Raw genomic sequence first — 15,666 nt, 5'->3', positions numbered from 1 at the left:
CTCTACCATTTACTTCCTTTATTACCTGGGGCAAGTCATTTAACTTCTCTGGTCCTCAGTTTCCTTATCTGTAAAATAAGAGGGTTGGAGTAAATGACCTCACAACTCTAACTCCATTATGCTGTGATCCCCCAACTGCCCAATGAATAAATATGAAGGGTTCTTAATGCTGCTGGTAGTCAGGACAACCAACTGCAGCTGCTTCCAGAATCCTTAGCTTCTTTCCTGAAAGAAGCTAGCTCTTTTGTAGCCTGGTTCTACTCTTTCTACCTTGTGGCTCCAGAGCCCCAGGCTTTGCAGGAGGCAGTGTGGTGCAGGGGGAAAAGCTCTGAATTTGGAGCTGCAGGACCTGTGTTTGAATCTTAGCTCTGCTTCTTACTACCTGCAGGACCAGGGAGCAGTCTCTTGACCAATCTGTCTCAACGTCCTTATCTGTAAGAAGAGAGGATTAGATTAGACATCCTTTAAGACCCTAACCAGCTGTAGGTCTATGAGTAATGTGGGCTATGACAGGGTTGGCCAGGGGTGGCAAGCAGCTCTTGGTTGGGTATTTATTTTGTTGGAATATAAAATAAGATCCAGTCATCACCTCCTGTGGGTTTATGAGAGAGGAAGACAATCCAAGTGATCAGGGGCAATTAACAGGTCAGAAGGAAGGGAACATGCTTGTGTTGCAGTTTGGGGTGGGAAGGACATAGTTCAGAGTATTACATAAAGGGTAAAGAAATACTTCTGGGGTCAAAGGGAAGACTTCACAGAAGTATAACCAGTTCAGAAAATGAGGCAGTCATTAGAAGAGCAGGATGGAAGCAAGGGAGGGTAGGGTAGAGGGAAGGCCCCAAACTGGGGGCCATGCCCAAAGATGGAGGTTGGGTAAAAAGTGGAGACAGTAGGAGAGGGGTGCAGGTTCTAAAATGAGGTGAGGTGAGGGTACTGGAGAGGGAAAGGTCCAAAGCTGGAAGATGGGGTTGTTCTATGGCATAAGGTTCATTGAAGGTCCAAAGGGAAGGATCACAAAGCAATGTCACAGGGAAAATCAGTCAGGGCAGCTGCCTTTTATGGTAGTGGGACTATGCTAGCCACACACATCCCCTCTTCACTCAACTGGGTTCCTGTGCCTCTCACCTCCCCAGCCCCCACCAAAAACAACAGGATAAAGAGAGTCCCAAAAGGTAAAAAGTGCAAGGGACCCTTAGCCAGCTTCCCCAGATGTATTCATTCTTTGGCCCTCCTGACTCATTGCATTCCAGGACGCTCTTCTCACAACAAAGTATCTACCTATGAGAGAAGAAAACCCCACTGTTCATGTTGAGTCTAGGTTCCCTCTCTGACTAATCCATTCTTCAGCTCCAGCTCATCATAGATCCAGATAAACCAGACATCAAGATTTTTCTCCTTCGCTCCCAGCCCTCCCAGGCTCCAAAGACAGTGACTCCTGCTCTTAGAAGATAATGAAGAGCCCTTTCTGTCTGGAGGAACTCTTCCTTTTGTTTTTAAATGAACCTTTGCATTTATTTTTCTTTCCTGGTCCTTTCTAACTTCTAATCAACACCCTTCCACTCACTAATGATTCATATGTGGTGACATTTACAAAAAAGAATGTGTCTCTCGTTGGGATAAATCAATCAGAGAATAACTCAGATTTAGTTGTCATAACAAGTAAGAGAAACTTTTTTCAGCTATATGTCTTTCTCTGTTTGACATCTAGATCCTTAGAATAAACAAAGTATATGGAATTTAACTCCAGAGCTAAGATTATTAGTTCCCCATATTTATGCAAACTTTCTGGTCTAGATTGAATTCCTGAAATTGATCATAAGAGTATATATAGTCTTTCAGTGGCATTTTCCATGGCTTCATTGAAATATGAGCTAAGATGGGGTCATTTCCAAATGTTCTTCTGATCCTGGCATTGGGTCTCCTGCAGGCTGTGGAAGGGTCAATGATACAGCTGAATGGCAATAGCTATGATGGCATCGTGATTGCAATTAATCCCAATGTGCCTGAGGATGAAAAACTCATTCAAAAAACAAAGGTAAGGGAGAAAAGTTGTTAACCATGTATTTCTATTTCGGTAGGCTTTTTCTACTCATGCTATCAATGCAAAGACAAAATACAAGCTTATTATATCTCTTCTCCTCTTCCCAGTATTTTGATTGTACTTATGTTGTATGTGTATTCTCTAAAATGCCATTTGGGGGGAGTTATTCATCCGTTTGGTAAATATATGTCTTCATTGCACCTTCACGGTTTTAATCATTCTCCAGATTTGTGAACTTGTGAACAGCATACCTATAAACATTGTTTTCTCAGCCCACTGTGCTGAGGGATGAGAGAGAGTAGAGAAACAGTGGGGTAGGACAGGGTTTTCAGTCTAGAATTAGGAGGAAGCCTTGACCACATGTGCCTCTCCCACTTGACTTACTCCTTCTCTCCTCTAGCCCTCTTCAAATGTTTACTTCTGTAAGGAATCACAAGAATAATGGTGTCATAAAAATTATACCTAAAAGATTATAGGAAATATAGGAAAAATAGCCAAATACCAGATTGCTGACACCACAATAACACATGGGCTCCAATCATGTCCTGCTGTCTAAGAACAAAAATTACAGAAAAATAAACTATTGGCTACCAAATTTTAGAAGAGGAGACCTAATGTAAGGTTAGCTATTTTTCCAACCTGATAAATATTTAGTCATTTTGAAATTATAGAAAGGGAATCATGTTTCAGCCCCTCAAGCCAATTGCCTATATGCATTTCAACCTAACACTAGCTGTAGAACCCTGGACAAGTCATCTGTAAAATGCAGATAATAATAGCACCCAGCCTCAACGAGCTGTGAGGATCAGATGAGATGCTTGACAAATGCTAGATGTTGTTCCAGATACAGATTTTCTTCTCCCTCCTCCCCCTACCAGATGAGGAGATCAGAGATTTAGAGCCATGAGAAAACTTAGACGTTATCTAGTCCAAACCACCCATTTTTCCCAGTGAGGAAACTGAACCACAGAGAAGTTAAGTATCTTGCCTAATGTCACACAGCCTAAAGCCATATAGTACCAGGTCTTCCTGATTCCAGGTCTAGTACCCTACTCATTACCTCATATATTTCCTCAATCATGTAGGACTCTTCTTGGCCCCATTTGGGCTTCTCTTGGTGGAGACACTAGAGTGGTTTGTCATTTCCTTCTCCAGCTCATCTTACAGATGCGGAAACTGAGGCAAACAGGGTTAAGTGACTTGCCCAGAGTCACACAGCTAGGCTGTTTTTGAACTCAGGAAGATGAGTCTTCCTGACTCCAAACCAGCACTTTATCATCTGTGTCACCAAGCTGCCCATTCTTCTTCACATTGCCTCTCCTTTAAGTTATCCACTTGCTTCCTCCCCTTCTCAAAATTCCCTCCTGTAGGGCCTCCTCCCCAAGACCCTCTCAGTGCCAGAGGACTTCCTCAACCCAATGTTTCTGTCAACTCTTCTTCCTGCTATCACAGCCACTTTCCTTAGTCTTCCAAAGTTGTACCCCTACATTCGATTCAGTCTATTCGATTCAGTTCAATTCAACAAATATTTATTATATACCTAGTATGCTCAAGGCCCTGTAATATGAGACAAAGGCAAAATAGTTCCTGCCTTCAGGGAGCTTACTTCTGCCAAGAATGTAGTCCCTTGGTCAGTTCTTTCCTGGACCTTTGGTCTCCTGGCTTCCAGCCTCTCCTCCTGCCAGAATAGTCCTTATAAGTAAGACGCTGGTCCAACTACATTATTTGTATTCAAAAACTGTGACTGTCTTCTCATCAGATCTTAGAGAAAATAAACTCCTCAGCTGGTCATTTAAAGCTTATTCACAACCAGTATTCAGCCGCCTTTCCAGATGTTTCATAGATTACATAGAGGCAACCAGGTGGTACAATGGATAGAAAGTCTTGACCTGGAGTCGAGAAGACCTAAATTCAAATCTAGCCTCACTAGGTCACTTAACTGCTGCCTGCCTCAGTTTCCTTGTTTGTAAAATAGGGATAATAAAAGAAGCTACCACCTACTGTTGTTGTGAAGATCAATGAGGTAATAATTGTAAAGCAGTTAGCATAGTTCCTGGCTCATAGTAAATGATATAAATATTAGTTATTATTATATAGGCTATTACCTCACAGGGCTATTGTGAGAATCAAATGAAATATCTTTTTTTTTAAGCCCTTAACTCAGCCACTGGCACATAGTAGGATCTATATAAATGTTTATTCCTTTCCATCTCACCCCTTCAAGAATTCTATATCCCAGCCAGTCTGGCCTACTGGGCAATTCCTTAACTTAGTGTTTTATTTCCCATCTCCATACCTTTGTATAGTCTGTGCCCCATGCCTGGAATGCACTCCTTCCATACCTTCAACTCTAAGAATGTTAAGGTTTCTGCAAGGTTCAGTTCAGGTACCACTTCCTAAAGGAAATCTTTCCTGACCACCAACCTCCCTCCTCCTTCTCCTTGTTAACGCACTCTCATTTTAGTTAGTATTTACTTAGTTATCTGTGCCTTGAGAAAAGAGACCATTTCATCTTTTGCCTCTGTAGTCCCCAGAGCCTTACACAAAGTATGAACGTAAAAAATGGTTGTGGATTTGAATTTGATTAGAGGAGAAAACCCCAAAGGTTGTGTTCTTGGGACACATCATTTTCACCTTTCTCTGACTCTATTTTCATCTGTCAAGTAAGGAAATTGGACCAGATGACCTCAAAAGTCCTTTCCAGTTCTAGCATCCTATGAATCTATTGATGGATATACATCAGGAAGCTGAATGAATCCATCCAAGCTTGGATTTTTCCCTCAATATTAATTTAAAAGTCCTTCAATTTTGTCCTCATTGATCTACCAAGGAGATAATGTGTATGCATAGGTGATGAAGATAGGAACAGTGTATCAGCAAATCTTTATTAAATACTAAATGTGTGCCACTCATAGTAAGCATCTTTTCTTTATGTTCCTACTACCTCCTATTACTCCTAGTAATTAGGATTTCTACCACAAAACAACATATGCATTGACTACACTGTAAATGGAAAGGACAACAACAAACCAAAATGTTAGGCTGGGAAATTGTAATTGTTCAAGCTTGGTCACCAAGAGCTAGGAGACTCTACCTGAAGCGCGTCTGGCATAGTTGATACTTTGGTTAGTTTTGCTGAACTGTCTTTTTTTTTAAAAATTCTTTGTTATGGGAAATGACTCCTCAGCAAGGAAAGGGAGAAGAGATAAATTAGGAAATTCAGATGATGTAAAAATGAATAATATTAACCATCTCTTTCCAAGATTAGGCTTTTCACTTGGAAAACCTGAAACTTTAATTTTTAGTTAATAAATCAAGTATACATATGGTTGTTTTTTCAGATCGTAATCTAAGCCCTCTCATTTGCCAGGATGTTTCTTTTTTTAGTCAATTCTTTGCCTGAATATTAGGAGTATGTCTGTTAGGGATATGGTTTCTGGTGCACATTTTGTTGTAAGATCATGACTCCATTCATCTTTTTAATCTATCAGGAAATGGTAACAGAAGCTTCCACTTTTCTCTTCAGTGCTACAAGTAAAAGAGTTTATTTCAGGAATGTGAGCATTCTAATTCCTATGACATGGACCTCAAAACCTGAATATTTAACCCCCAAACTGGAGTCCTATGAGAAGGTAAGATAAAAAGCAATGCTCATAAATTCAGCCACTCCTTCTTGACAGGTATTTTTTTTTAATTATTGCATTTTTTCAGTGATGTGATTTACCTTGTTTTAGGAACTACATTTCACATGCAATGTTATCACTTGTTTGTTTTTATTCTCCTTTAAATGTCTTTTACTTACTTCTTAAGGCAGATGTCATAGTTGCTGATTCTTACTTGAAATATGGAAATGATCCCTATACACTACAATACGGACAGTGTGGAGAAAAAGGAAGATATATACATCTCACTCCTAACTTCTTGTTGGATGATAATTTACACATCTATGGACCCCGGGGTACTGAATATGTTTGATTTTTATCTTTGAATTTTGGTCTAAAAAGGAATGTACTGTCGTAATTATTGGTGTTGTTAAAGATTTTTAAAGGGGAAAATGTATGCAACACTGACAGTTTTGTTTGGAAACCTGTGGCAGCGGAGCTTATGCCAGTTAGATTTCTTGAATAACATTTTTCTTAAAATTTGGAACAAAATAAGTTATGTATTTGGACATCAGATATGAATGTGGCCCTTTTTCATATATGTGTATGTGTTCACATATATAGTACTAATGTATTCATATATATTAATATTAGTATGCGATATAAATATTTTCTATATTATATAGAATTATAGATATATCATCTATCGTGCTGTTGATCACTCATTCAGTCATGTCCAGTTCTTCATGACCCCTCATGGAATTTTCTTGTCAAATATACTGGATTGGTTTGCCATTTCCTTCTCCGGTGGATTAAGGCAATCAGAGTTTAAGTGACTTGCCCATGATCATACCGCTAGTAAGTGTCTGAGGCAGGATTCAAACTCAAGTCTTCCTGACTTCAGGCCAGACCTCTACCCACTAAACCATCTAACTGCCTATATGTAATTGCTATATATCATATAGAATTAGAGACATATTATCTATCTTACTATATACAATTACTAATAATTAATTAATGTAAGAAAATATATGAGTTGGCTTTTAGGGAAGAAGAAGAAACAAATCGGAACATGTAGGTGATGCAAAAATTTTTTTTAATTGATTATCCCTTAAAAAGCAGGAGACATGTATGTATAGATATAGATAGATACACACACATATATACATATACATATATATGTGAGAGGGAAAGAGAGGAAAAGAGATAGACATAGTACTCATACAGTAACAGTTTCTATCATCCTTCTTATCTTCCTCTCTGCCTACTCCTTCCCCAAACCCTGCCTCCCACAAGTGGTCCAAGGGAAAGGACATTGGCAGTAGGGTCCGAGGATCTGGGTTCAAATCCTGCCTTCTACACTTATTACCTATGTGATCTGAGACAAGTCACGGTCTCCCTGGGCTTCAGGTTCCTCATCTGTGGAATAAAGGGCCTAGAACAACTGACCTCTGAGAATCCTTACAGCTTCAGATGTGAGTGCCATTTGGATTCAGATGTCTGCCAATACAGTTAATAAAGATGGCAGCATTGTTGCAAATTGTCTCCCTGAAGGGAATTCAGGAGATTCTGGAGGAAGCTGGAAGTCAGTCACACAATTTGCATAATTGGAATTTTTCTAGTCTACCTCAATTTCATGTTACTTACCCAATAACAAGCTCCTGAACTACTCTCTCCCTATTGGAGTTGATTAATCCCCTGGATTTAATCTAGCCTCCATTATGGGCATGAGTTTGTACCTATTCAGGTGCATGATCTATGATCCCTACTAAGGACTTTGGCTTCTACTTCTGACATCTCAGCCCCTGGCCCCCAAACCCTCACCCCGCCCCCAGCTAAGAACCTCTCTTTCCTTCTCCCATAATTCTGTACCTTCCTCTCTTTAACTAAAGTCATGAATTTTGTCAAACTTTTTCAGTTAAAACTTCTTCCCTACAACCTAAGGTTGGTGGTGGAATCCCCACTTAGTCCCTGCTGGGTCCCTACCCCCTTCTTGAGTGGGACCAGTGAGAACAATACACCTGGGGAACAAATTATTTTAAATATGCAAAAAAATGTACAAAAGCTGTCATGGTACATGTTTCCAAGTGTTAATGTTCCCTCACAGGCAAAGTGTTTGTCCACGAGTGGGCCCATCTCCGCTGGGGAGTATTTGATGAATACAATTTTGACCAGCCATTCTACCGTACCAGAAAGAATACTGTTGAAGCCACAAGGTACTGAACAATTGAGCTAACCAGTTATTAAAACGTTTGCCTGATCCTGCCTCCTAATCCTATGAGTTTATGAACTCCAGGAGAGACATAAAACTCCTGAGTGAAGAGGGCAGCATAGAGCCAGATAAGACCTCCTGCTCTCCTGGAGAGGGCATTGGCCTGGGAATGAAAACACCCAAGACTGAGTCCCAACCCAGCAGCTTACAAGGGTGTGGCTTGGGCAACTCACAGTTACCTTCTATAAGTTTCATTTTCTAATCTGTAAAATGGGGATGACACCCCACTTCTAGGAGTCATTGTGAGGATCAAATGAATAATATTTCTTAAACTCTTTGTAGCCTTAAAACATTTATGCAAATATGAGCTATAATTATTATTGATTTCAAAGCCCAGGCCTTCCTTTCTCCACAGGAGGTATAGCCAGTGATGTAGTTAAGGCACTTTTTTCTGGCATATGGAGACTCCACTTTGGTTTAAGGGAAAGGAAAGGGGGGACCCTTCAAGAATTAACAGTGACTGATGGCATCTGGAAGAGCTATTTTGCTGGAGAGCAGACAAAAGGAGCTTCCAGCCCTGTAGCCTAAACTCCCAGTGCTCTGAAGTTTGTGCTTAAAATTCTGAGACATGTCTTCCCCTTTCAGAATGTTTTTAAAAACTGGGGAATCTGTTGCAATGACTGCAGCAAGTCCTTTGGTCTCAAAAACAAATTGCTTCTCCCAGCAGTGAGTGAGTGGCTTTGTTAGAAATAGAGATTTACACTAGCTTGGGCAGGGAACTATTCATGAATGTATCGGCTGTCTAACCCTTTTTGAAAGAGGAAGTCAAATCTTAATCCTGAAGAAAATACTAGAAAATGTGCCTCCTTCCTGTCTCTGCAAAGGTAGGAGACTAGGGGTGTGGAACATCATATACAAAGCCAAACTTGGTTGATTTTTGGTTAGTTTTGCTGAACTTATTAATTTTTCTTTTTTAAAATATCTTTTTTAGTGTTTATTCCCCTTTGTTTCCCCTCTTTACTTTTAATTTTTTGTTTCAAGAGATAGTTTCTCTAGATATAAAAGAGAAGATATATTTTTAGAAATGAATATGATATAAAAACAAAAGATTTTAATAATGTAAAGACAAAAAATATTGTTCCATCCCCTCCCCTCAGATAGAAAGACAAAGAGAGACAGAGAGACCAAAATACATTTACTCACACTAGTCAGACCTAAAAGCACCCAACACGCTGTTACAGGTAATAGGTATTCAGCAAGTAAGAAATTAAACAGAATATTTGCTATTGAGATTCATGGTGAACTTGGGTGAAGAAAAGTGATGACAACAGAGCCAAAAGAACAATATACATAATGAATGCAGCTGTGGAGGCAGGGAGGAGCACTGGATCTGAGGCAAAAGGCCTGGGTTCAGATTCTGACATCTTTGGGCAAATAGCTCAGCCTCTATCCTGGGCACCTGCCATCCTCATCTCTAAAAAGAGGGAGGTTGCATTAGATGACCTCAGTGGTCCCTTTCATCTCTCAATATAGTATCCTGTGTAAGTGAAGAATGTAACACCAAAGGCAAGAAACTCCAGGTCAAATACAATAGGCAGTTTTAGTACCAAATTACTAATTTCTAAAGTTAACACGTACATCTTTTGGGTTCACACAGGCTTAGGGACGTATAGTATATCAAAATCACCTTAGAAGGCAGTTTTGTTTAACTGGTTTCCCAGAATATACTTACTGGGAAGTTTAGCAGGGATATTGTTGGGACGTGTCTGCTTGGACAAAACCAAACTACTCAGTAAAAAATGATGGGGATCATTGTAGCACTTGTGCTGAAATGGAATGTTTGATGTGTGCCTTGTTATTTAGATACCATTTATTGATATCTCTTGTTTTGATATCACCTACATGTAACTATACTCTACCCCTTCCCAGAGAGCCATCCCTTTTAATAAATAATTTTAAAAGATAAAGGAAAAACAGTTCAGCAAAACTAATCAATAGAGCAGAAAATTTGGTGTTATTATTTTCTGTGTTCCATGCCTGTAGCCTCCAACTTCTGCCAAGAAATGGCAGGTTCTTTGGGTCAAGCTCCATCGGGAAAATTTAAAAACATTTGACCTAAATTATTTTGCCATCATTTCTTCTGTTTATTGTTGTAATCATTGTGTATATTGTTTTCCTGGTTCTGCTTCCTTCACTTTCCATCAGTTCATATAAGTTTTTCTGTATTTTTTATGTAATTCATATTCAATATTACTTGCAACACGATGATATGCTGTTACATTCCTGTACCACATTTTGTTTATCTCCTAACCACCCTGTTGTTCCCAGTTCTTTGCTGTTCCCACAAAAAGTGCTGCTATAAATATTTTGGTACATAAGGAACTTTTCTTTATGTCCATCATCTCTTCAGGGCATACGCCTGGCAATGGAATCTCTGGGTTAAAGCATATTGGGTCTTTTCATTTTCTTTACATAATTCCAAATTGCTTTCCGGAGTCACCAGACCAATTCACAGCCCTGCCCACAATGTGTTTGTGTGCCTATCTTTCCACAACCCTTCCAACTTTAAATCATCCCGTCTCTTGTCATCTTTATTATGTGCCATTTATGTTAATTATATTAATTAAAAGATTTTGGGATAGTGACCCTTTTTAGTAACTAATTTTTTGGTTTCAATACAATCTATTTTCTTGTAGATGTTCAAAAGACATTACTGGTGTTAACAGAGTATTGAAATGCAATAATAAAAGCTGTGCAATCAAGCTGTGCAAAACCAACCGACAGACAGGAATGTATGAAACAAAATGTCAGTTTATACCAGAAAAATCACAGAAGGCAAAGGCATCCATAATGTTCATGCAAAGTCTAGATTCGGTAAGTTATTGTAACCATTTTTATACCCATCTCAAGCACTAAAGTTTGGAGTAGCCTTAGGAGGGGCCATAGGAGGGGCCTTAGGAGTAAAGAATAATTCAGTTAAGAGCAACTGAAAAACTGTGTCTTCCTTTTCTTTTCTCAGTTAGAAATTCACATTGCGGTCTTTCTTCTAACTCTTTCTTTTTCCCTCAAACTGTGCTATGCTACTTTTCTAAAATAACTCACTCTTATTTTGAAAATGTCATTTCAACATTAGAACCTCCTAGAAGGAGGAAGAAGGATTTGTCCATATAATTGGTTAACAAGTATTTATTAAGGCTACATGTACCAGGAACTAAGTGGGGGCACACAAAGAACAGCAAAAATAGCCCCTGCCCTCAAAGAACTCACAGGCCGTAGAAACATGGTAGGTCGGAGAAGTAAGAAGCACCACCTAATGAGGAAAGAAGAGTTCTTCTATTTGAACAGTGTAGAAAACCTATGGAGATATTTCGAACCCCAAACTAATTTATTAACTTAAATTATCCAATTGAAATTCACCAGCTAATGGTCAGCCCTCTCCTTGACTATCTGGGGCTAGATCTATTGTGGGCCAGCATGGGTGGGGGGAGGCACTGAAGAGGCCATGAGGTAAGCCCACTGCTCCTGAGGCCAACCAGGCCTGCTATGAGCAAGGTGTGAACTGGGACAATTTGAGTTCACTTGCCCTAGGTGTCTTGATTTGGAACGCAGCTGTGGCCCTTTGGGTGAAAAGATTATAAATGTGTTTTTAGGACTTTGGGAGAAGTTCCCAAGACCCCAGGGAAGCTCCTTGCTGACTGCTTTTTACATTCTTACTGATGGTTTTTCTCTGCTTTCACCTTTGTTAACTTTTTATCAGCTTTGACAGCTGTCTTTGGGGGCTGAGATGGGAGGGGACTTTAATCAAATTGATTGCTTGTTTTAACCCATGGTATCTGAGTGATCCCTTGCACCAGATAAGGAACTGGAACCAGGAGATGAGGAAGGACACTTCCTAAATCAATGCAAATTGTAAGCCCTGTGGTACATACCAAAGAGCTCAGTCTTTAGAGTCAAGGACCTGGGTTCAAATTCCACCTTCTAATCTCTAGTCTTAGCTCCTTATCTGTAAAATAAGGGAGTTGGACTAGAATAGGTGATCTCTACAATGCCTTCTTGTTCTAAACCTGTAATCATCACAGCCAGAGAGGAGGTTATAAATGGAAAAGTGCCGGAGAAGTGAGAGGAACTGCCTTCTCCCAGTCCAGTTTGGCAGCGTAGACCCTTCGAGCCCAAACTGGTGTGCCACCATAGGACTGCCCTGGTATTCCTGGCTCCAAAGTCTGTTCACTCCATCATGCTGCTTCTCATAGAGGGAGAAAGGATTTTTTAAAAATAACTACAATGATTTATTAAATCATATCCTCTCAGGGTGGCTAGGTGGTACAGTGAGTAGAGCACCAGCCCTGGAGTCAGGAGGACCTGAGTTCAAATCCAGCTTCAGACACTTAACACTAGCCCTGTGACCTTGGGCAAGTCACTTAACCCCAATTGTCCTTCCCTCAGCTCGCCCCTCCAAGAAAAAAAAAACAACCATATCCATTCCTAGGATTCAGAAAGTAAGGCTAATTTTCTTAATGTCAAACCACTAACATCAAGGGATGAGAATTCCTAGAGATGATGATTGATAATTTTCTATTCTTTCATACAAAATGTAATGTTTTGGAAAAAGTTGTTTTACATGCTATATAGGCATGTACCAGTATATACCTTTAACAGTGCCATTGCCAAAACAAAAAGGCTCTAATAAAAATATATGCTTATTATTTTCTTTAAAAGCCTGACACAAGTTATATATCTACATGAAAAAATCCCAGCTCAAAGAGACATTCCCTTAAATATTTCCAACCTCTGATTCAAGAAATCTTAATATGACAGAGACTCTATTTTTTTGGTCTGGATCTATAATCTAGCTGATCTGTGTTTGGAAACTCCCTCTCCTGACACAAATGAAAAACTCCTCTACGGAATTTGTCATTTTAGAGGGCCACCTGGTGCTCTGAGAAGTTAAGGAAGTTTTCTGGGATCCTGTAACCCATACGTATCAGAGGCAGGGCTTGAACCCAGACCTTCCTGATTTCTTCAGTCCTCTGAGCCACATTGCCTCTCATGTTGGAGCCTTAGAGTCATAGCTTTTAACAGATGAATAATAATGCTGGCTAGTATTTATATAGCACTTTAAGGCTCACAAAGTGCTTTAAAATTTTATCTCATTTGATCTTCATAACAACCCTTACTACTGTTATTGCCCCCATTTTATAGATGGAGCTAGAGAAGGGTAAGTGACTTGACACAGCTAGGGACTGTCTGAGATAGGTTTTGAACTCAGGTCTTCCTGACTCCATGTTCAGAATTCTATCCACTGTGTCACCTAGGTGCAGATGAAGAAACTGCGGCCCCAGTAGGATAAATAGCTTGGCCATGGACACATAACTAGTTAAAGAGGAATCAAGATTCTACCCTTGTTATAGTATGAGGCTCTTTGAGAGCAAAGATTTTAAGAAAACTTTGAGGCAGTGTATGAGCGTAGAACAGAACACAGTCTGAGGGGAGAGGAGCCCAGGGAGTTTCCAAAAGAAAAGGTGGGGACTGTAGACTAAAAGGGAGCGCCACCAAGCCCTGGGCTTCTAGGGAGATAAGAAAACAGGACTGCTGAGGAAGCAGGACCAGCTCAGGCGATGCTGGGTGCTTAACATCAGCAAGATACTCCGATGAAGGAAGTCGTGGTCATCTAAGGGAGCATAACAGAACCAGTGTTCATTAAATATCACAGCGCACAGCGCCGTAAAGGAGATAACAGGTAACTATCAGAAGGGAGTCTAAGTAGCAGCAATAAGGCTTCTGGAGGAGAGGCAGAGGTCAAATGAGCAAGTGAGTCCCAAGCTGCCTCACGAGGGGTGAGTCCTCCCCTCCCAGGAGGTCTTCAAGCCAAGTCTGGCTGACCCCATGGTGGACACCTGGCTGGGGAGCTTCGCATGCTCTGGACTCGATGGGCTCTGATCCTTCCCCCTCAGAGATTCTGTACCTCGATGAAGTACTGGCCTGTGAGCCAGGCCCTGGCCTACGCTTATGTATCAGCATCATAATATGACACAGCCTCGAGGCAGGCAGGCTATGTGCCGTGTGAACTATGTCCAGCACTTCCATTTCCCAGCATATTGGTTCCAAGGCGCTGCCTTTCGTCTCAAAACTAAATCTTTCTCCCTTCCATGTGAACCTTGTGTTAAGGAGCTCACATTTGTGAAACACTTGGTAGTTTACAATGCATTTCACATGTGTAATTTCATGTTATCCTTACAGTAATCCTGGGAGGTAATAGTGCTTTCTCTCCTAAGGTTGCCTTCCATCTACTGTGTACAAACCTTGTATGGACTAGTTATGTATATGTTGTCTCTCCTGTTAGAATACTTAGCACACTGCCTGTCACATAGTGGGCCCTTTATAAATGCTTGTTGACTATTAATATCTCCATTTTATAGACAAGAAAATTGAGGCAGACAGAGGTTCAGTGACTTGCCCAGAGTCAATCAGTCTCTGCCAATTTCTGAAGCATAAATGCTCATTCTGAGATGTTTAAGAATCATCTTGCCCCTGAGCTGGCTCTGGCACAGCCCTGCAACTAACAACGTATGACAAGATCTGGATGATGACCCAGAGTAAACCATATAATCTCCTGGTGACTGCGTTTCTTTATCGTCTTTATCTGTTTATTTTATTTATTAATAATAATAATATTATAACAATATATTATATAGTATATTATATAGTAAATATTATTATAATATTATAATAACAATAATATTAAAATAATAAATTATTTAAAATAATCTAAATGAGAGTGTGACTGTAGTTATTGCTGAATCATTTTTCAGTCCTGTCTAACTCTTTGGGACCCCATTTAAGGTTTTCTTGACAGAGATACTGGAGTGGTTTATCATTTTCTTCTCCAGCTCATTTTACAGATGAGAAAATTGAGGCAGGGTTAAGTGACTTGCCCAAGGTCACACAGCTAGTAAGTGTCAGAGACTAGATTCGCACTCAGATCTTCCTGACTCCTGGCCCTGCACTATATTCATTGCACCACCTAGTTGCTTTTGTAGCACTTTAAGGATTACAAAGGCTTTACAAGCCTAGAAATCTTTTTGCAGATGAAGAAACTGAGGCACAAAGAAGGTAAATTACTTGGCTAGGATCACACAGATAGTAAATATCTGAGATCAGATTTGAGCTCAGACTGTCCAGCATTCTATTCCTTGTGCCACCCAGCTTCCCTGTGATTTTGGTACTTTCTTCAGAGAGTGGACATGGAATGTGATTACGAAACAACACTAACCAATCCAGGAAATATTGTAAGTTCAAGATGAGTCATCAGTGTAATGTGGAATTCCACCAAAAAGCCCCCACTGAGATCTTGAGCTGCATTAAAAAGAGCATAGGGGCGGCCACGTAGCACAGCGAGTAAGAGCACCGACCCCAGAGTTGGGATGACCTGGGGATCGAATCCAGGCTCAGACACTTAGCACCCACCCAGAAACACCTGGCTGTGTAACCTTGAGCAAGTTACTTAACCCTAATTACTTATGGGTGGCCAGGTGGCACAGTGAGTAAGAGCACCAGCCCCAGAGTTGGGATGACCTGGGATCAAATCCGGGCTCTGATACTTAGCACCACACCCAGAAATAACTGGCCATGTAACCTTGAGCAAGTTACTTAACCCCAATTGCTTTCAAAAAAAAAAAAAGAGCATAGCTTTTAGGAATAGGGAAGTGACTGTCCCATGCTGGGGCAGTTCTGTGCTCAGTGCTGTGTTTCCCAGTTTAAGGGTAAGAATAAGCTGGGCAGTGTCCAGAGGAGGGTAGCCAGGTTGGTGAAGA

General features: G+C 40.4%; 1 protein-coding gene across 1 annotated transcript in view; it reads left to right on the top strand.

Annotated features, from left to right (window-relative positions):
* Positions 1–1,528: 1,528 nt before the first annotated feature.
* The window catches only part of LOC138166154 (calcium-activated chloride channel regulator 1-like), a 39,643-nt gene continuing 25,505 nt past the window's right edge, over positions 1,529–15,666 (top strand). The window contains exons 1-5 of the mRNA XM_069094560.1: positions 1,529–2,035; positions 5,533–5,673; positions 5,852–5,999; positions 7,751–7,859; positions 10,552–10,729. Coding sequence (XP_068950661.1) covers positions 1,877–2,035; positions 5,533–5,673; positions 5,852–5,999; positions 7,751–7,859; positions 10,552–10,729 — 735 coding nt within the window. The 5' untranslated portion in view covers positions 1,529–1,876. The remainder of the gene's footprint in view (positions 2,036–5,532; positions 5,674–5,851; positions 6,000–7,750; positions 7,860–10,551; positions 10,730–15,666) is intronic.

Source organism: Petaurus breviceps, unplaced genomic scaffold (assembly GCF_028583685.1).
Source record: "Petaurus breviceps papuanus isolate PSGF00001 unplaced genomic scaffold, PetGlider_PUasm1.0 220, whole genome shotgun sequence".
Lineage (NCBI taxonomy): Eukaryota > Metazoa > Chordata > Mammalia > Diprotodontia > Petauridae > Petaurus > Petaurus breviceps.
The sequence above is the reverse complement of the archived record's forward strand: the minus strand, read 5'-3'. Positions and strand labels throughout refer to the sequence as shown.